Below are 21,775 nucleotides of genomic sequence, written 5' to 3'. Positions count from 1 at the left end.
TCCAGTTAGTTGATTTTTCGTGTGACGAATATTTGGTATACAAATCTGGATGAAGATATTTCGAAGCGGTCATTTCCGAGACCGCCACTCACCCCAGTTGGTCTGGATTCAATCCCAGCCGAGGTTGTTGAGATTTTTCTGAGGTGAACAAAATCTGCCGTCACGTCCTCCTTCGTTTGTTCCATATTAGTAAAGCTGTGGATTCCCGGTCCAGATAGAGGAGTCACCTCTCTAGCATCGGTATTTGGCATCGTAGCGGACAGAGGCCGACGGAAATAACTAGGACACGAAGAAGAAGAAGACCTTGGCTGTACTGAGCCCTACCCCGGGTGTAGATGAAATTCTTTCGGAATGGGTTTAAATAGGATTTTTTTCAAGATTCCGTTGGATTTAGGGTCGAACTATACCTCTAAAATACAATTGTCAAAACCTGAATAATAGTTTGACCCGTCAATAGCAGCTATAGTTCCCTCCCCTAAACTGATTGGGTTGACGGTACTGCAAACATTTTCCAGCAATATTACATCATCAATTAATACTAGTTTATTCGTAAATCTCCAATTAACTAGGAAAATAGCCATCCATATTCCATTGAACATAATTGTAACTTTTCGTATTGACCTCCAACGGAAAGTTACTTTAAGATGTTGATTGGTTGATCAAAAGAACGCGCACAATTACATACAAACGCTCGCGCTTTTCCTGATAATACCAATCTGGTCTCAAACGCAATCATTCACGCATTCATACGCCCAGGATCTCGCAATCATATATGCCTCGACGATTAATTCAACTTAGTAGCACTTCCGAATTCATAAACGCGGTTTCATGTGCCAATATACAAATGCCCGATCACGTACGATCATGAATCATACTCATCCGAGAGCCTATTCTAAAATACGGAACTTCTATACCCAACAAGTCTCAGGGCGTCATAGTTGGAGACTCCAGTGATACGGGGAAGTTCAGTTTCTTTCTTCAGCTGATCCGCACACTTAAAATTAAACATCAGATTGGCGACTCGTGCGAACCTTCAAATAGTCCCGGGTATATTCACACAGATACTCAAATATATGAACGAATTCAAACACGTCAAGTTATACACACGCTAGCATACGCAACATTGAAACTGCCACGCGATCAGATACGTTAACATAGAAACGCTTGCGCCTTTTGCGATAGTAAAAAACCTGCCCACACATCCGATCCTACAATCGAGATCATCCGCGGGGAATAGGGAAACAGACTTCCATCCAAATTTGATCGGTACACTCAAAAGCGCGGTTCACGCAAACATTCAAAAGCCCTCACGTATATGCAAGCGGTTACACGGTTATACAAATGAATGTATACACGCGAAGTTACTATATACACGCGGCACACACATCCTCGCGATCAAACCCTTTAACATGCAATCGCTCAAGCTCTGCGCGAAAATTCAACTCTGTTCACAAACTCGAACTTTCAACTGCAAACATCCATGCAAACCTATCGCAATCTCGCAAACATAAAATTGTCTTTGTGATTAAGTGAACGTTCTAACACCTACGAATTTGCAAACGCGATCTAAAGTGCGATTATACAAACACGCCTTTCTACACGAACCTGAATCGGTCACATCCGGAAACCCCTGCCCTCGTTTATTCATTCTCAAAAATATACAGTAGATGACAATTTTCAGGGCGGTTATATAGGGGAACTAACTTTTTGCTGGTATCTGAACCTTTCGTTCACAATAAAACGTCAAATTCCTGCTTGTGTATACATAGAGCCACACGGTTATACAATCGCATTTATACCCGCGAAGTTGCTTATAAGCTATCACCCGCGGCATACAAACGGTCACGCGTTCAAACACGGCAACATACTACAACAAACTTTCGCGATCAACCACGCACGCCACTGCCCCGATCTTTGAAACATAAAACGTACCGGTGACTAAGTGAAGGTTTTAGTGCTTATAAATTTATAAACGCGCTCTCAATCGTGAATATATCGCTGGTTCCCTCGCCGTCATTAAATCTCTTTGTCCCGTCATGTGAACCGTACATTCAGTAACACAATCATAACCCAGACCCGCAGCAATTGGCTTTAAGCAAAGTTTTAGTGGGTTACATTTACCGTCTAGTCTGATACAATAGTGAGTGATTCTAACAGGATGTCCTCCCGAGGACCAAGCTCTACAGTTCCAGTTTGATCACTCTAAAAAAAGAACATGAGCCACACTATGCCGCAGTTCTAAAACAGAACTCCTATCCTTTACCTCCCCCACGGCGCCACTCGAAACCACCTTTTGCTTGAACACTGAGCTGGGTCGGGTTCCGAGCGCAATCGCTGCACAGTTCATATATTTTGGTAGTGATTTGGGTTGTAGCCTAACACAGTTTCGCTTCGGACGGAAGCGATTGGTACAGTTGATGCTTATATTGGGCCGCTCAAAATTATTTCATATTATCTTCGCGAATGGAATCAATGGTTTGCTATTGTAGCTTCGGCTTGTTTACTACCATCGATTGATTTTTTCGAGACTCATTTTGCTAGTTTCCCTTCAGTCAAAATTGTTTAAAAATAAAAATTTAGATTAAGTATGGTTCAAAACATTTTCTCAATATTTACCATGATGATTTGAGCAGTTTCAACTTGCCCAAAAAGGTAACGTAATTGCAGCCAGGGACGGTCACGTCAGATCAAGCTAAACGAAAACTAACAACCAAGCTAAAAAATCTGAGTTATTGTTGAAATATAAAAGAACCAACACTTCCGATGGCCCGGTGCGGAGTTTAAGCTACTCGACAATTTTTTTCGGGAATCGATCGCTAACGACTTTCGTGCATATTGCTAAAATCGTATTGTCTACCAATACATTTCGCTTTTCTACTAACACAATTTCCTTCCTGTGATGCTTGTGCAGATGCAGTGGTAGTCTCCAGTCTACCAAAAAAATACACCGCTTGTGAGCAGAACGCAAGCAAAAAATACTACCTGCGCCTGTATACTATGGAACAGCAAAGTCTCGTTACCCCCACCTGCAAGTGAAATGAGTCAACCACAAAACAATTTTCGTCCATTGCACGAGAAAACATCCACGAATGACTTCTCGCCGACCATTTGTGCTGACAGAAATGTCACATACAACTGTATCATACGAGACAACTAGTACTAATAACGTTCAACTGCGAAACAGAAAGCTTCGTAGCGAAGAACAACTTGCAACACGATGTCGAATATGAAAACGTCAAAATCAAGATCCCCTTGTGTATGGACCTTGATCTGACGGGAATTCGCCTACACGATTTGGTACCGCGTACTTGCACTGATTAGATTCATGTCGAAGTATCGAGAAGTGGAATCTGTCACAAAAAAGACACTTGGAGAAACTTTTTCCCTCGCATTCTTACGATGTTCGGTTGGTACCGTCTTACTTGACTATCGAGGACAGATCATCTCAAGGTGATAACTACATATAAAGAACCTTATGCACATACCCTGGCATGCGCGAAACCAACTAAAGAAAGCTCATCTACTGCAACCAACACCTCCAAACAGTCTTCGACATCTGCTGATACACCACAGAGGACAGCGAAAGCTATTGTAGTACGACGACATGGACGCAAACACGAGTGAGGGAGAAAGCCTAAGAGAAGAGAAGACAATCGCGTAGCCAATATGATCCAGTCCTAACCTCAATATTGAACCAGCTTCTGATTGGTCGTTTTGCCAGTCAAGAGCGTTCATAATATTTTCAAACGGGATGAAAAACAGTGCTGCTGAATTTATTTTGGCTACATTTCATATACATGAATATTTCATGCAAATTGAATAAATACTCTGAATGACGATATAACTACGTGTATTGTTAAGAAAGACACAAATAAACTTAAAATTCAATTATTAAATGCAGCTAGTATTGTGAATTCTTGACTGAGGGTCGATATTTGAGGTACAATTATTTTCAGCAATTGTGAAAATCATGCAAATGGAATCTGGCAACGATGGATGCTTGTTGTCTTTAGAATTACGACAGGGCCTGGTAGATAAAATTAAGAAGAGCAAGAAGCCTGTTGTCGTCTCTTCTCTTAGGAGAAAGCAGACGGATTGATCAGCAAGCGGCAGGGGGGGAACCTAACCATCGCTTACCACCGAGAAGAAAATTACTACTACTAGCGGAAAGCAGTGCACCCACAACAGACGGCAGCAATTTTTGTTTTCAATTATTTTTCATGAGTTGTAATTTATTATCTGTTGTATATTAGTTCCAAAAAGGCGAATTAGGTTTATAAACAAATAGAGGTAATACTGAATCGATTTTGTTGGCTATTTTCTGCAAATTTAAGACTAAGAGAAACGAAAGTAATGAATTTGAAAGACGGAGCAAATCAGCGATAATCATAGACCGGAAAACTAGGATTGGCTCATATGGACATGATTGAAAGGAAATGTGAAGAATCCATTGCCTTCTGCTGGTAGGAGTTGGGCTTTCCACCCAAGTCTACAACATGGTCGTTGATAGAACATAACTCATCTTCATGTTTTATCGCCGACGCCGGCAATTTCGGTCTCCATCAACAGCGAGTGTCGAACTAGCATTCCTTTTCTTCCCCGGGTAGGACGGACAAGCGGCCTGCGTTAAGCCAAACCGAGCTAAGCGCCATAATTTTTTTCGTGTATTTTTCGTACCAAAATTCATTTTTCGATAACTTACCATTTACGTAGAAAGTCAAAGAACACTTGCTTGCTTTCGTTTGCTATTTGAGCTCCCAAAACATAATAGATATTAGAGTTCCTGGTGTTACATTGGATGTTAAAGCGATTTTAGATAAAGTACCTCAAAATGGCGCTTGGTCCTCTTTGGCTTAACACAGGCCAAGTGAACAGTACAATGCCTTCCCAAATTCCAAACTGACGTTTTGCTTTTGAAAGATTCTGCGAGTGTTGCAAATCGAACGTCAGTTTTGCATCCAGTTGCACTCCTAAATGACACACCTGTTCGACTCTTTTCAGAATTGTACCGTTAATTCTATATTCGAACTGCACCGGGTATAAATGTTAATAACAAGCTTATTTTTGCAACACCAAGCTACGAAAAGTTGCAGTAAATGTTGTAGGCACCAATAGTCCTCTACACTGCGAACAACAAGGCACAGCTTCTAGTTGTCAGAATAAACGAGGATCCCAACAGCAATGCCATGTCGTTGAAAAATAGAACAAACAGCAGAAGTCCCAAGTTACTCGCTTGTGGAACACCAGGCTTGTTGGAAAATTGTGATAATATGCTGTTAGCTAATTTTACTTGTAGAATGCTTTCGAAATGATATGAATACAACCAAGACACAAATTGCGAACAAATGCCGAGACGAGAAAGCTTGCACAAAAATAATCAATGAGTAATTTTATCAAATTTGGCTTTCAGATCAGTGAATCAGTGCTTTGACCTCCTTGTTAGTGACACATGCACATGACAACAAATTGGTTGTAACTACAGACACTTTATATAAAAGACTAGCGGAGAGAAAAACAGTAAAACTAGCAACCATGAATGTAAACTGGCATCACGGAAACTCCCATAAGCTTTGCATGGGCTTCCTCTTGTACTTCCCCTCTCAAAGCCCTCATGCTCGTTTGGCTGTACTTTTTGACAGTCCGTTCGGCTGCAATTTTTGACACTTCGCTAGTCTGTGTATACAGTGTCTGTAGTTGTAACTGATCTCCTTGGTATGAATCTGTGCTGATCCAACGAATTATAATTTTTGCACAATCGAAAATAGCACCACTCATAATAACCTAGAAAAGCTTCGAGGAGACTGAGAGACTGGTAATGTCACGATAATTCGCAACATTCAGTCGATCGCTATCATTAAAAATGGATACAACGAAGAATAACAACTGCGGGTTCTACAACATTTTTTGTAGGATTTGTCATTTTAAGACTATAGTCTTTAAAAAAAAATGGTAAAAAAATTTGACCCTCTTTTAAAGATCATTTTTAGAAAAAAACAAAGTATGCAAAGTGGCTTTTTGTGATAAAGTCTTCATGCACAAAAAGTTTCATTAAAATCTGAGAGGGTACTACCAACTCTGAATACTATTCAGCGGAGATTCGTTATATTGGTAATGTTATTTCGCCAAATATTCAATTTATAATTCTATAAAAAGCACTTTTTCAAAAGTATAAAAAGAATTAAAATTTTGGTTTCGACCTTTTGTTCATTTGATCTTCCTGTTTTTGACCTTTTGTAGTCTGATACCAACGAAAAAACGGATGAAAAAAGTACACAGAGCGAAACATTATTACAAGGAATTCCATTTCTCTGTTTCCTCTAGCAAAACGTAAACACCTCTCATAATTGATACTAATTCACTGTTGTTTGAATTTGATTTCCTACTCATGAATTTATTCGTTCCGGCACGCTATGTAAACTCATTTTCCTAGGAACTATGCACAATTGTTAGTTGTTATTTATACACCCTTGGCGCACTTACCTGCCACTTAATTCCAGTCCAACCGATTTGTACATTCCCTTGACCATTCTTAATATATAATTTGATTTCTTCTCTAATTAAACCAGGTTTACGAAGGTGCGACACTATTTTACCTTTACTGCTTTCTGGGAAAACATTCCCTTTCCACTAATTATTTGATTTCCAACGAATCGCGGTTAGATTGACGTGAGGAGTAATCAATCCGATACGAACGAAAACCGCCGCCGGCTTGGATTGTACTGAACTCCATAAAGTACGATTCACACGATACATCAGGCTTCCGTCAACGGTACGGAACGTCAAGTTTAGTTACATGCAGTTAAGGTTGCACAGAGAAAGCGCAACATTCGCAAACGAAAAAAGCAGTTTTTTCCACACCGTATGTCAGATCTTCATAAAAATCAATCAGCAGTACTGTAACAACATTCTACACACGCTGATTGATTTTTATGAAGATCTGACATACGGTGTGGAAAAAAAACTGCTTTTTTCGTTTGCAAATTTTGCGCATTCTCCGTGCAACCTTAAATGGAAACATTAACACACAACATCAACGGCACGGAACGTTTTGACGTACGGCACATGTGAACGGACACAAGAGAAAAATATTAAACTTATCCTGACGGAACGGTTACGTTCCGTTGACGTTGACGGAAGCTGGTGTATCGTCCTTAAGCCTTTCTATTCCCGTTCAAAAACGAAATGGTGCTGAATTCGTTTGTAAGGGAAACAGAACATTTTGTAAAACAAAAACGGTTTGAGGTTAGGTATTTCGTGATGAAAACAAACCAAACTCCTTTGACTTGACTTTGCATCTGTGGTTGCTGACATAGGTTACAGTATTTCTTTGTTTACTTTTCTTATCGATTATTACGGTGTTACTTATAAAATATTCCAGCAATTACCCAATACAATCGAAATATGGCGATTTGGCATGATTAGAAAACCGATCTTTGTACAGAAAAAAAAACCTGTCATCGGTACTTTCGTCCTGATGACAATGTTGCTCGAAACAAATTAAGCAAATCGCCGACCAATTCCCGCACCACCAACCGGCATGCTGCATCACTATGCGTATAATAAAGTTTTCATTTTCGAATCATGTAACAATTTTCCCCAGGAGGATAAAACTGAGGTAAAACTTTACGCTGGTAATCGGACACTATAATGGCGGAAAGTGCCGATTATGCGATTTGGTTGTTGGCAGCAAATTTTCCGTGTAATTGATACGTTAAAATATTTGCCAACCACCCCACCCACCTATCCACCCGCACGCGTCGACGCACCCTGAGGGGGTGTGTGGAAACACAAAGGGATCGAGCGGTGGTGGTTTGCAGGTGAGTCGAGTACATACTAAGCTGAGTGCCTTAAGGTTGCACAGAGAATGCGTAAAATTCGCAAACGAAAAAAGCAGTTTTTTTCCACACCGTATGTCAGATCTTCATAAAAATCAATCAGCAGTACAGTAACAACATTCTACATACGCTGATTGATTTTTATGAAGATCTGACATACGGTGTGGAAAAAAACTGCTTTTTTCGTTTGCGAATTTTACGCATTCTCTGTGCAACCTTAATATGCTGGTTGGTGGTTTTACAAAATTTGCACCGGGGAAAATGCTTACAGGCTTGGCATCGGAGCTAAAGTCGAAGCTATTTGCGGAAAGGATAATAGAATCTGTGCACTGTTTTAATGGATGTTGGAACAAGCAAAATTGCATCGTCCGGGGGGAGCTTCGATGGTTGCTTAGAATAAAATTCCTGTTTGTTTAGATGATCTGTTGGAAGAATTGATCTTATCGAATATTTACTAATAGAAGTCTCATATAAGATCAAACATACCCGAATTTCACGGTAGAAAAATTTCGGAAAAAATGTCCTCGCAGCTCACTAATTGCAACCGGGTCTAGTTCGAGGATGGCAAAACCTGGCGGAGTCCCTTTTTCTTCATTTGTATTCTGTATTTCTTTCTTTACCTCAAGTATGTGAAATACATTTTTATGTGTTTTTGTTGCATTACAGAATTTGTGGGTAACAGTGTGCGAACGTAATAAGTGAATTTTCTTAGTTTTTTAGAATTTATGTAATTTACGGTGAAATCTATTACCTGAATGAATATATTTTTCGTTAGTGCACAATCTACTTAAAGCAAAGAGATAAAAAAACGAGAACACTGCCAACTAGTCCCGGGGTCCCATAGCCCTACTCTTTCGAATCAAATAGGATGCATTTCTTAATTGAAAACCGGTTTTGGGTTGAGTACGGTTTTTATTTTTTAATGAGGTTGCGGGTTCGATTTTTTTCATGCCCGGGTTCAGGTTTTGCATTATTTTAAATCTGGGTTCAAAAAACCCATACCCGTCTATCTCTATTTGGCACCCGCCAAGAGCCTTGGGGAGACGCTTCTTTTCATTTTATCGATCACGTATCATACAGTCCCCGGTAATTCCGTCCGTCGAGTGACCTTCCGCGCTTTTTGTTGGACCTCACGTTGCCATATGGTCCTTCGAGCCGGATTAGTGTAAAGTTCGCCGCGAAACACTAATAAATTAACCACTAGTGCCCGTGAATTGGCCCTGTCGCCGCCGTGCAGGCCCGTTGTGCTTCTGCCAATCGGCATTATAGTGGTGTTTAACACTAGAAACAGTGAGCAGAAGTGACTTTCTGGACAAAAAGTGCGCGAAATCCACAAAGATGGATAAACTCGTCCGCGAACGTAAATCGCTTGAGCCTCGGTTAAAACGAATTTCGGAGACCGTAGAAAAATTTAGGCCAGAAGAGGCTGAAGAAATCGAAGTTCAAATTGAATTAGACACTTCAAGTGAGGTGTGGGCAGCCTTTTGTGCCGTACACAAACGAATTGTCGACGCGAGTGAAAATGATGAAGAATATGAAGACGCCGTGCAACGGCAGAGCAAAATTGAGAGTTTTTATATTCTGCTAAAAAATCGTTTGTTGAAAATGCTTAAGTTGGTGAAGGATCGCGCAAACGGTGCCGCCGGGCAATCTCCACCACCTGACATCATTCGGCAATTGGCCGACCAGCAGGCTGAATTTTTACGTGTGATGACGGCAAACATGGCTCCCGTACCTACCGCTTCTCATGTGTTGGCTAGAAACAGTGCTATACCTCTGCCTACCGATCTGAAATTGCCACAAATGAATATGCCTATCTTCAGTGGCAACTACCTTGAATGGCAATCCTTTTTTGACTTGTTCGACAGTCTGGTGCACCAAAACCCAGGACTGAAAGATAGTCAGAAGCTGTACTATTTAAAAACGAATTTATCGGGTGAGGCGGCTTCATTGATCTCGCATCTAAAAATTACCGATGCAAATTACGGACTCGCTCTAGAGAAGCTAAAATCAAGGTATGATAAGCCACGTGAAATAGCAAATCAGCATATCAAACGATTTTTAACTCAGCCTCCGCTAGCATCATCTTCAGCGCACGGCTTACGATCGTTGCACGATATTTCGGATGAGGTAATTCGTGCTTTAAAGGCAATAGATATGGAGGATCGTGACACGTGGCTCCTGTTCATACTCAGCGAAAAGGTGGATGCGGACACGAAACAGCTTTGGTGTCAGAAGACTGCCGAAATGGAAGAAGATGACGTGAACCTACAATGCTTTCTAAAATTTATTGAATCGAGGAGTTTCGCTTTGGAGTCAGCTCAATCAGTGAAGTCGAAAGCTAGTGTGCCCTTCAAACAACCTTCCAAGCTTCAATACAGAGGCGCCACCGCATTCGTCGCCACGAATCCTCCGCTCTGCAACGTTTGCTCGAAGCAAAATCATCATCTTTACCAATGTGGTAAATTTCTCCACATGAGCCACGACGAACGCCTCGCTCATGTAAATAGGATGAAGCTGTGTAACAATTGTCTTAAAACACATCCAGGTGAAGCTTGTAAAGCAGGTACGTGTAGAAAGTGCAATTTATCTCATCACACCCTGCTGCACCATCACTCGTCACCAGCAATCACGCAGCCAACCAGATCAGCATCAGTCATGGCCCAGGCAAATTTAGGACAGTCAGCTCAGTCTTTAATTTCGGCCCTCGACTCCCCTACCTGCATCGATGCTTCTAATGTGCTTCTTGCTACCGTTGCAATTAATGTTCTGGACAGCAATGGACACCCTCGAGCTTGCCGTGCAGTGCTAGATTGCGCGTCTCAAGTTAGCTTCATAAGTGAAACATTCTGCAAGCAGCTCGGACTCAAAACGCAAGCAGCCGACGTAAGTCTTGAAGGCATTTCTGCTACACCCGCGCACGCTAACAAGTGTGCAGAAATAATCATCTCATCCCGCTGTACGGACTATCGCACCTCTGTGCCTTGCATTGTGTTGGAGACCATCAGCAAAACGCTTCCCTGCAAGCCAGCTAATATCGATGATTGGCCCATACCAGGATCAGTGCATCTGGCTGATCCACTCTTTCATCGCCCGGGTAAGGTAGAAGTGTTGCTGGGCATTGAATTGTTTTTCCAGTTACTGGAGCCCGGCAAAATAAATCTCAGTATTGACGACAGCTTACCAACATTACAAAATACTAAGCTCGGCTGGGTAATCGCAGGCCGCTATCATGAACCCAAATATGATAATGAATCTCATACCTCAACCTGCTTGTTGACATCGACCGACGGTGATCTCTCTCAGCAACTGCGCAAGGTCTGGGAATTAGAAGAATACTCAACCACTACCAATCATCTCAGCGAAGAGGAACAACTTTGCGAGCAACATTTCGCTGAACACACAGTCCGAGCGGAGCATGGAAAATTTATAGTCAAGCTCCCATTTTTACGTGACCCGAGTCAACTGGGTGATTCAAAACAAATTGCGGAGAGAAGGCTGTACCACCTCGAGAGGAAACTCGACCGAAATCCTCAGCTCAGAAGCGAATACCATGCTTTCATTCGTGAGTATATTGATCTCGGCCACATGTCACTTGTTGAAACAATTTCACCCAAAATATCGGTTTACCTGCCACACCATTGCGTGGTTAAAACTACAAGTACGACCACCAAATGCCGGGTTGTGTTCGACGCTTCGGCAAAGACCACCAATGGTCTCTCGTTGAATGACACGCTTATGTGCGGACCCGTCATCCAAGATTCATTGATCAACATTTTGTTGCGTTTCCGTTTCCCACCAATCGTTTTGGTCGGAGATGTAAAACAAATGTACCGTATGATATGGTCGAACAAGGACGATTGTGCCCTTCTCAAAATCTTGTGGAGATGGAATAAGGATGAAAGTGTGAAGGAATATCGTTTAAATACGGTGACGTTTGGAACCAAAAGCGCATCCTATTTAGCCACAAAATGCGTTCAGCAGCTTTTGGAGTCGTACCGCCAGCAATATCCCGTGGCTGTTGAGAAAGCTGAGAAGGGGATATACATCGATGACGTTCTTACTGGCGCGTCGTCTGAAGCAGAAGCGAAGATGTTGCGAGAACAACTCACCGAGATGTTTGCAGCAGGTGGTTTTCATCTCCGGAAATGGGTATCAAACTGTTCTGACGTCTTGGACGGAGTTCCTGAGGCAGATTTGGAGCTGAAAATCCCCATCGAAGAAAACGGAAGCAGCATCAAGGCTCTTGGTATGCATTGGCAGCCGTGCAGTGACGAGTTCCACTTTGCGTACTATCCGAAAGAGATCTCTCAGCCCACAAAACGCACTATCCTATCCCAGATTGCCGGCCTCTTCGACCCTTTGGGACTTCTCGCACCGATCATCGTACGGGCAAAACTGGTGATGCAGCGATTGTGGGAGCTGAGGGTGGACTGGGATGCAACTCCCCCCGGTGAGTCGATCAACGATTGGTTTGTTTTGGTGCAAAAGCTCTCTCTTCTTGATTCATTTCAGATTCCACGCAGAGCAATCGACATGCGAAGCTGGTCTCGTCTCTACCTGCACGGTTACTGCGATGCATCCAACTCAGCAATGGGCGCTTGCATCTACATACGAGCCATAGACGACAAAGGGAATGTTTCGTCTCATCTTCTTTGTGCCAAGTCGAAACTGGCTCCCATAGGCAACAACAGAACAACTATACCTCGTCTGGAATTGTGTTCAGCGGTCATTCTCGCACGGCTTATCTCAAACGTGAGAGCCGCACTCTCTTCGACGGCGTTCTACGAGATAAAAGCGTTTTCTGATTCGAAGGTGGCGTTGGCATGGATGTCGGCCGGTGCTGCGAAGTGGAAAACTTTCATAGCAAATCGTGTCGCAGAGATCGCCACCCATTTACCTTCCATCAACTGGTATCACGTGGGTACTCGAGACAATCCTGCAGACCTATCAGGAATCAGGAATCAGAATATATTGGCTCAAATGGCACGTTCCCCGTACATAGTCGGGGATTTGTGCCTTGCCGTGTGTTTTCATCATTTCCTGAGCGGAAGGAAAGGACAAGGAGGTGTGGGGAAGTAGACTTGGAAGGGTGGGAAAAACAGCACAAAACAAAAAATAAACAACAGGTAAATTAAACTCACAAGTAGTTCAACTTGCCTGCGAATAAGCCTAAAGCTCTTTACCACATTGGATAAGAAACTTTAGTATGTCTCTGAGTTTCAGTCGACCAAACATGGTTTCGTCTATATAAGGACGGCTGAAGACTCGTAATCGCAATTGCGCTAGCGCTGGGCAGTTGCATATCAGATGATATGAAGTTCCGTAGTCGGATTCACAAAGATCACATGAAAAAGACTCAGCGCGCTGAATAGTTGCCATGTGATAATTGAGTTTGCAGTGGCCGGTTAAAGCCCTGGTCAGCATGCCGCAGTGGAGCTTCGAAAAATGTAAGAGATTTTTCGAAACCACTGGGCATGGTTGTTCTAGAAACGCCTTTGTTTGGCGACACGTTTGTAGATTTCTCCAATAATTGCGGTGCTCGGACGAAGCCCAGGACCGTATTTTTTCCCTTATCCAACTTGTCGAAATTGGCAGCGCGGGCTCAGGACCAACGAAGTCAATCGCTGAACCTGCCCTGGCCAATTCGTCAGCCCATTCATTTCCAGTAATACCGCAATGTCCGGGCACCCAGACAAGGTAGATAGTGTTGACAATGCTTAGTTCTTCGATTTGGGTTCGGCACGCGATCACTAGCTTGGACCGGGATTTGTCTGAGCTAAGGGCCTTGATTGCAGCCTGACTATCGGAGCAGAAGTTTATAACTCTGCCGGACAAACTCAGTTGAAGGGCCGATTGCACCCCGCACATAATCGCAAAGATTTCTGCTTGGAATACAGTACAGTATCTACCTAGTGAGTGAGATTGTTCCAATCTCATTTCACGACAGTAGACACCAGCACCGGCACGTCCCTCCATCAGAGAACCGTCAGTATAACAAACCACTTGCGTTTGTTGTTGTCTTTCCATAAAGCCAGACAACCACTCCTCTCGAGAGGGAATCTTCACATGGAATGTCCTGTAAGGAAAACTACAAGTGAGTGTAATATCGCTGGGAGCAAGAATATCTTCACCCCATGTAACCATTTGTGACCACAATCGTGTATGACTGGTAGCAAGATCAACATGATTACTGTTCCAAAGCCCAGTAACCGGCAGTCTGTATGCACATGATAGTGCTTCTTGTTTTAAGTGTATGTGTAATGGTTTGATATTTAGAAGTGCCTCAAGAGCAGCAGTCGGAGTCGTGGTGAAAGCACCAGTCAACGCCATGAGCGCCATTCTTTGCAGATGGTTTAGCTTTGACTGGACTGTCACCACCTCTCCCCTCTGCCACCACACAAGGCATCCGTATGACAGTATTGGACGTACAATTGTCGTGTAAATCCAATAGATGTATTTAGGTTTGAGACCCCAGGTCTTTCCAAAAGTTCGTCTGCACTGCCCGAAGGCCATGCACGCTTTCTTGACTCTGAACTCAATGTGAGCAGACCAATTCAGTTTGGAATCCAATATGACTCCAACGTATTTGACTTGATCTGCACACAGCAGCTCAGAATCAAAGAACTGCAAGGGACGAACCCCGGTTGTTATTCGCTTCTTCGTGAAAAGAACCATTGAAGTTTTGCTTGGGTTAACTGATAGTTTAACTTGTCGACACCACTGTTCGACAGCTCTTAATGCCTGTTGCATCAAGTCAAAGATTGTTCCGATGCAAAATCCAGTAATTAGTATTTGGTAATCGTCAGCAAACCCGTAGGTTGGAAATCCAAGCTCATTGAGTTTCTTCAACAAGCCGTCAGCTACTAAGTTCCATAACAAAGGTGACAGAACGCCGCCCTGAGGACAACCGCAAATACTCAACTTCCGTATCTCAGCCTGTCGCAGTGACGAGCAAAGTATGCGGTTACTAAGCATTGCGTTTATCCAACCTGAGATACATGCAGGTATCCCATGACCGCGCGTCGCTTCCAGAATAGACTGGAAGGACACATTGTCAAAAGCACCCTCAATATCTAGGAATACACCCAAGCTAGATTGCTTGAGCGAGAAGGCTTTCTCAATGTTGTAAACAACATCGTGAAGCAGAGTGATCGTGGATTTCCCACACTGATATGCATGTTGCATTTTGTGCAGAGGATATTCAACTAAACTAACGTTCCTGATGTGATGATCGATTATCCGTTCCAAAGCTTTCAGAAGAAAAGAACTTAAGCTGATAGGCCTAAAACTCTTGGCTTCTTCATAGCTTGAGCGCCCCCCTTTGGGAATAAATCTAACAGTTATTTCTCGCCATGCTTTCGGGATATACCCGGTAGCAAGACTGGAAAGCAAAATCTTTTTCAAGACATGTTTAAGAATATCAAATCCCTTTTGCAGTAGCACGGGAAGTATTCCATCTTTTCCGGGTGATTTGTATGGAGCAAAGCTGTCAACTGCCCACTTGACCGATTCAGTGGAAACCAATGTGCGTGCTAACGCCCACGAGTCCGAATCACCAGAATGAGATCTGTGAACATTGATCAACTCCGGATCGATACAACCTGGAAAGTGTGTGTCGAAGAGACAATTAAGAACATCTTTTTCGTCTGTCACATAAACACCATCTCTGGTTTTCAAGGAGTTCATCTGAAAATCATTCGATTTGGAGAGAATTTTATTTAATCTGCTAGCCTCGTTCAGACTAGAGACATTAGTGCATAGGCTTTGCCAGCCAGCCCGTTCTGCAGATCTAAGACATTTCTTATATGCACTACGAGCTGACCTGAAAGCCCTGGAGTCATCACGCTGACGCCGGTTCCAAGCTCTTCTCATAACTTTCTTCATTCTATCAAGCTCAGCCCTCCACCAAGGGGTTCCCCTAGTCGATTTAACAGTACGAAGTGGACAAGCTTCTTCGTAGGATGCTAATATGAATGAGTTTGTCGTATCCACGACGTCATCTAAGTCGTCTAATTGACTAATTGTTGGAAAATATTCATGAAATTTAGTCGCCAAGTTTTCCAAAAAGAGGTCCCAGTTTGTAGATTTAGGATTACGATATGTCACCACATTGAAGGTGACATCAAAATGCTCGAAAAATATATATTTATGATCGGATAGAGACGGTTCAGTTTCATTTGGAACCTGCCAATTTCCCAGTTCATGCAAAATTCTATCAGAGCAAAGTGTTATGTCTAACACCTCCTCCCTCCCAGACCTCGCAAAAGTTGGTCGGTTTCCCACATTCAGAATATGGAGATTTGTACTACTTATGTACTCCATCAGTTCAGAGCCTCTCAGATTGATGTCTGAGCTGCCCCAAATGATGTGATGAGCATTCGCATCACTGCCGATAATGAGCGGAAGCCCATTTCTGCTACAATATGATACAACGCTTTTGAAATCATCAGAAGGAGATGATTCGTTATGCGGTAGGTATGCTGAACAATATATATATTTTTTGTCTACGTTTCCGACAGTCAATGTAACTGTGACAACACAGATATCGCGAGTTGTGAGCTCCGATATGAGACACGCGTCAATAGCCTTATTTGCAAGAATGCAAGCACGAGGCATTTCACGTGGGTTAGTCATGCCTGTCTTGTTGTAAGCAATGAAGGCAGTGTTAAGTAACTTTCCAAAATAGAAGTTTCCTTTATGGAAATACGGTTCTTGAACCAATGCTATGGAAGCTTTACCTTCCTGCATGAGTCGAGATAAATTCATAGTTGCTGTACGTTTATGTTGGAGATTGACTTGTGCTATTCTAACCATTGTTGATTAGAGAACTGCACATTTCATCTCCAACACAAATTGCACAACAACTAGAGGACACCAAGCGAGTTGGGATGTTAACGCATTTAGCGAGCCATATCAGGTTTAAATGGGACATGATCATTTGATTCCCACGATTTGCGAAGAAAATAATGGTCCACTGTGTCAGAGATTCGCATAACACAGCAAGGGCAAAACCCAAAATGCTCCGTGCGCGACTGGCATATTTTAGACCCTCCAATCATTAAGTCCTCGGCACGGAACTACACCTTGACTTAGGGTCTCCTACTTTCAGTCGCCTCCTACGACATGGCAGCAGGACTCAAGTGGCTCAATTCTAGGCCGGATACCACACGGCCTCTGGGCAGGTTCATCTGTACACATCGAAATTTGATAATCGAGACTCAACAAAACTTCACCGAACTACCATCAGCCGAGAGTCTCTGCAAACCCCCAGCCAACAAAAATTCGGCAAAATTAAGTGGATCATCGGTGAAAAAATCGGTGTGTAGAGTGAACGTTCCGCTGCGTAATGCAGTATACTGGGGAATTCGCCCGACTCTTCCCAGGCTCCGTTCGCCATTGAGAATGTTTTAAACCCCCTCAACAATTTTACCCATAGCACGGGTCGCATGACACTATGGAATTGGGGTTCCCTGTTTGGTAGATTTTTACCACTGAAACAGGTAGTCCGTAGTGTAATTCTTAGCCGCTACCGACACTACATGGCTTATCTAGGCTGTTCGGTGAAAGAAGCTGACATTGAAGAACAGCTTCCATATTTAGATGGGCGAACAGCCGCAGAAGGAAGGAAGGATAACGGGAGGAGAGGGATTTGGGCTAAGCGCTTATTTAAAGGCGGCACTGGCTCGCCTTGTCAGGGCTGCTTTAGGGCATGTGGTATTTAGTCCTAGGACGTATAGGGCCCACTACCTCGTCCTACCACACCCGCAGTCAGCCCCCGCTGCTGGTTCGGGTCGCGAATCACAACTAGTTGCTATCGCGATTAAGCATTATCCACCACCTATGACCCGCCCGGTTGCTTGCAGCTCAGCTTCCCACGTAGCGTTCCTCCACCACCACGGGGCCCGGGTCAGAGCCATAGACGACAAAGGGAATGTTTCGTCTCATCTTCTTTGTGCCAAGTCGAAACTGGCTCCCATAGGCAACAACAGAACAACTATACCTCGTCTGGAATTGTGTTCAGCGGTCATTCTCGCACGGCTTATCTCAAACGTGAGAGCCGCACTCTCTTCGACGGCGTTCTACGAGATAAAAGCGTTTTCTGATTCGAAGGTGGCGTTGGCATGGATGTCGGCCGGTGCTGCGAAGTGGAAAACTTTCATAGCAAATCGTGTCGCAGAGATCGCCACCCATTTACCTTCCATCAACTGGTATCACGTGGGTACTCGAGACAATCCTGCAGACCTAATCTCGCGTGGTGCATTTCCCGATCAACTTCAGGGAAACTCTCTTTGGTGGCACGGTCCCCCCTGGACGCCATCTGGGACGGAGAAAAACTTTGCAATGGGACTTGAGTGCGACACTAATGAGCAACGGCAAATTAAAAGAGAACAGCGAGTTACAACCGTGGCATGTTTCGCTGTATACGAGAACAGTTTTTTGGATAAAATGCTGTCCAGATATTATCCCAATCTGCAACTTTTGCTTCGCGTGACCGCTAGGCTGCTTCGGTTTAATCATCGTGAGTTCCGAGTCTCTGATCGTTTAACACCCGACGAGATCGATTTCGCCTTAGTGAAATATCTTCAACACGTACAACAGCAGCATTTCTCAGCAGAACTCAACCAACTACAACGAGGCTCCGGCGTCTTGAGTAGTAGCTCTTCAAAGCAGCTCGATCCGTTCCTGTATGTAAACAGTCTCATCAGGGTGGGCGGAAGGCTGCGTCAGTCCAATTTAAGCTATGATAATAAGCATCAAATTGTACTACCTCGACACTCAAGATTGACTTCGCTAATCCTTCTCTACGAGCACCAAGAGCACCTGCATTGTGGCCCACAGTCGTTGCTAGCTGCCACCCGAGTACGTTTCTGGATTCTTAAAGGGAGTAGTGCAGCCCGCAAAGTGTGTCGAGATTGTGTGACGTGTCATCGGGTCCAACCGGCGCGCATGGAGCAACAAATGGGGCAATTACCAGCTGACCGTTTAAAACCACTTCCACCGTTTAGCATCACAGGGGTTGATTACGCTGGTCCGGTGCAAATAATCGGACGAAGGGCTCGTGGCGCTGTACCGACGAAAGGATATATTGCCTTGTTTGTTTGCTTTGGGACACGAGCAGTACATCTGGAAGCAGTTTCCGATTTAAGTGCATCAGCATTCCTCGCTGCTTTCACACGATTTATCAGTCGATACGGAGTGCCCAATGGGATGTATTCTGATAACGCTACAAATCTGCGATCCGCAGCGAAAATTCTTCGGGAACTCTACAAGCAGATCGATTGTACAGAACGCAGTGACGAGGTTAACGACTTCCTATCCAACCGGCGTGTTGAATGGTTCTTCATACCCGCGCGCTCTCCTCACCATGGTGGACTGTGGGAGGCTGGCATCAAAGTGACGAAGACTTTTCTCAACAAAATTGGAGGTAATTATAACTACACTTTTGAGGAATTAAGCACTCTTCTCGCCCAGGTCGCTGCGTGCATGAATTCGCGTCCGATCTCTACAATTTCGGACGATCCCAGGGATCCGCAACCTCTAACACCGGCGCACTTCTTAATCCTACGGCCCCTTGGCGCGCTTCCTGAAGTCAATCACTTGGAACAACAAATTGGCTCGTTATCCCGATGGAAATATGTGCAACGTTTGGCTCAGGAATTTCGGGTTCGCTGGCAGACAGAATATGTCCAATCATTGCAGAAGCTGGCAAAATGGCAATCTTCGTCACCAAACATTGCCAAAGGTGATTTTGTCCTGCTTACTGACGACAACGAGAAACCTCAGCAGTGGCCGCTAGGACGAATCGTGGAGCTCTTTCCCGGGCAAGATGGACTTGTTAGAGTGGTTGCAGTTCAAACTGCCAGCGGTGTTTTTCGACGTGACATCAGGAAGCTACGTCGATTTCCTCTGGATATGGACGAATACGTGGCAGGAAGGAATGGGTCGGAAATTCCTACTCGGAATTTGGTGGGCGGTTTATGTTCGCGCAAGAACCAAGAGCCACCCTATTTACTGCGGTCGAAACAGATCTAAAATGATTTGGCGCCAACGGGTAGCGTTGGCGCACTACCACAGCACCAATGAGCCATATGCTATTATCGCTTATCAAAAGCCAAGCACATTTTTTTCTTTACCCTTTTGTTTCTACTAATTATAAAAACCCCCTAACTGGATCAAATAAAGCAGTACAAATTGTTAGTCGATAGAAGTACGACGCTTCTTTTCATTTTATCGATCACGTATCATACAGTCCCCGGTAATTCCGTCCGTCGAGTGACCTTCCGCGCTTTTTGTTGGACCTCACGTTGCCACTACTTTTTATATACATTCTATTCATTTCTATCCATTGTATGAGAGATTCTTTGATGTAAATTTAAGAAAATGGATGAGCTTATGAAAGTCATGAAAAATGGAGAAAAACTAAACAATCAGAGCAAAAAAAGATGAGAAAATTAAAAGAAAATTAATTCCTAGAAATTAAAGTATAATAAATGAAATTTAAAAATGCAAGGAAAATAAAAAATAGAAGAAAAAAATTAAAATAAACATGATATTAAAAAAGGAAACTAAAAAACAAAACGAAAAGCAAAAATAATATTATAGAAATAAAAAAAATTAAAAAGAATATTAAATAAAAATCTAAAGTACTAAAAAGGACTAAAAGCAAAATAAAGAAAATAAATAATGAAAATAAGTTTAAAAAAACTAAATTAAAGAAAATGAAAATTACAACTAAAAACAAATTGAATGTGAAAATACATAGAAAAAATTAATCAAAATGATTAATAAAAATAACGCAAAAATCCTTTCTTGACCATTTTTTTTTCAATCAATGTGAATTTATTTACTTATTTTTTTGGTTAACAATTAATTTTACATTTTAAGTGATACTGCCTTTGGCTTTTCATTCTTCGGTTCTTTCTGCGTTTTGCTATTTCTAACATGTTTGTATTGGTGTATCTTACTATTTTTCAAACGGTTTAAACATTATTTTGTTTCGTTTTTTAATACCGATTTTCTTGACCATATTTTCCATGCAAAAATAAAAATTCCATTTTTTTATAATTTCTTACAAAATTCATTTTTTGAGCAACTTAGTGGAATATCACAATCAATCCTGATAAGACAGATGTCTTCCGTTTAATTCTACTATTGAAGTGGAATTAAACGGAAGACGTCTTAACAGGATTAATCCATTTTTTAAATTTTTCGTTGTAAACCCCCTATGTAAAATTTGTACTAAATAATCAGCAAGGGTTATGAATGGCTATGTCTATGGACTAAAGAGGAAAATTTTAGCAGAAATAATTTATTAAAAAGAACAAAAAAAAATGTTCTGAATTTGTCAATGTCACATATTGTCCCATATTGTTAGCCTAAATACACTAAGGGGCTGACAAAAATGAATCTTCATTGCATAAAATAAAACAAAATGAAAAAAAAATAAATAAATAGAAAAATAAAGCTGCAAAAAATTAATTTAATATAAAAAATAACAATAGTAATATAAATAAAAAGTTAAAAAGGAAGAAAATAAAAAAGTTCAAAATGAGCATATGAAAGCAAAATGAAAAACAAGAAAATTAAAAAAATAAAGATGAATAAAAAATGGTAATAAATTGCAAAACCAAAAAATATGGAACAAAAAATATCAAATACAATAAAAACATGAAAATAAAACTAAAACGAAGAACAGAAATAACAAAGCAATTAAAAAATAAAATTAGAGAGATTTGAATATATAAAATATCTACAAAAATAAAAAATGAGAAACATATTTTATACAAGAATGAGAAAAGTATTAAAATAGAACAAAAATAAATGAATTAACATAACTAAATAAGAAAAATAAATTCAAAAATTAAAACTAAAAAAAAATATACAAAGACAAAAAGATTTAAAGAAACAAAAATAGTAAAGTACAACAATAAAACAAC

General features: G+C 42.0%; 1 protein-coding gene across 1 annotated transcript; it reads left to right on the top strand.

Annotated features, from left to right (window-relative positions):
* The first annotated feature begins 9,440 nt into the window (after window positions 1-9,440).
* Window positions 9,441-19,871, top strand: LOC131694714 (uncharacterized). Its single transcript, XM_058983194.1, has 3 exons — window positions 9,441-12,288; window positions 12,351-12,590; window positions 17,860-19,871. Exons 1-3 carry the CDS (start codon window positions 9,441-9,443, stop codon window positions 19,869-19,871), a joined length of 5,100 nt encoding a protein of 1,699 aa, XP_058839177.1.
* Window positions 19,872-21,775: the final 1,904 nt, after the last annotated feature.

The sequence above is a fragment of the Topomyia yanbarensis genome, chromosome 1 (genome assembly GCF_030247195.1).
Source record: "Topomyia yanbarensis strain Yona2022 chromosome 1, ASM3024719v1, whole genome shotgun sequence".
NCBI lineage: Eukaryota > Metazoa > Arthropoda > Insecta > Diptera > Culicidae > Topomyia > Topomyia yanbarensis.
This window is presented reverse-complemented; position numbering and strand designations above follow the sequence as displayed.

What these genes read in the sequence shown, in the direction of transcription:
- LOC131694714 (XM_058983194.1), top strand. Translation starts at nt 9,441, where the DNA reads ATGCTTAAGTTGGTGAAGGATCGCGCAAACGGTGCCGCCGGGCAATCT. An exon ending in CTGGGATGCAACTCCCCCCG is followed by an intron (nt 12,289 to 12,350) that starts GTGAGTCGATCA and finishes GATTCATTTCAG; the next exon opens with ATTCCACGCAGAGCAATCGA. An exon ending in TCGCACGGCTTATCTCAAAC is followed by an intron (nt 12,591 to 17,859) that starts GTGAGAGCCGCA and finishes AATTGTGTTCAG; the next exon opens with CGGTCATTCTCGCACGGCTT.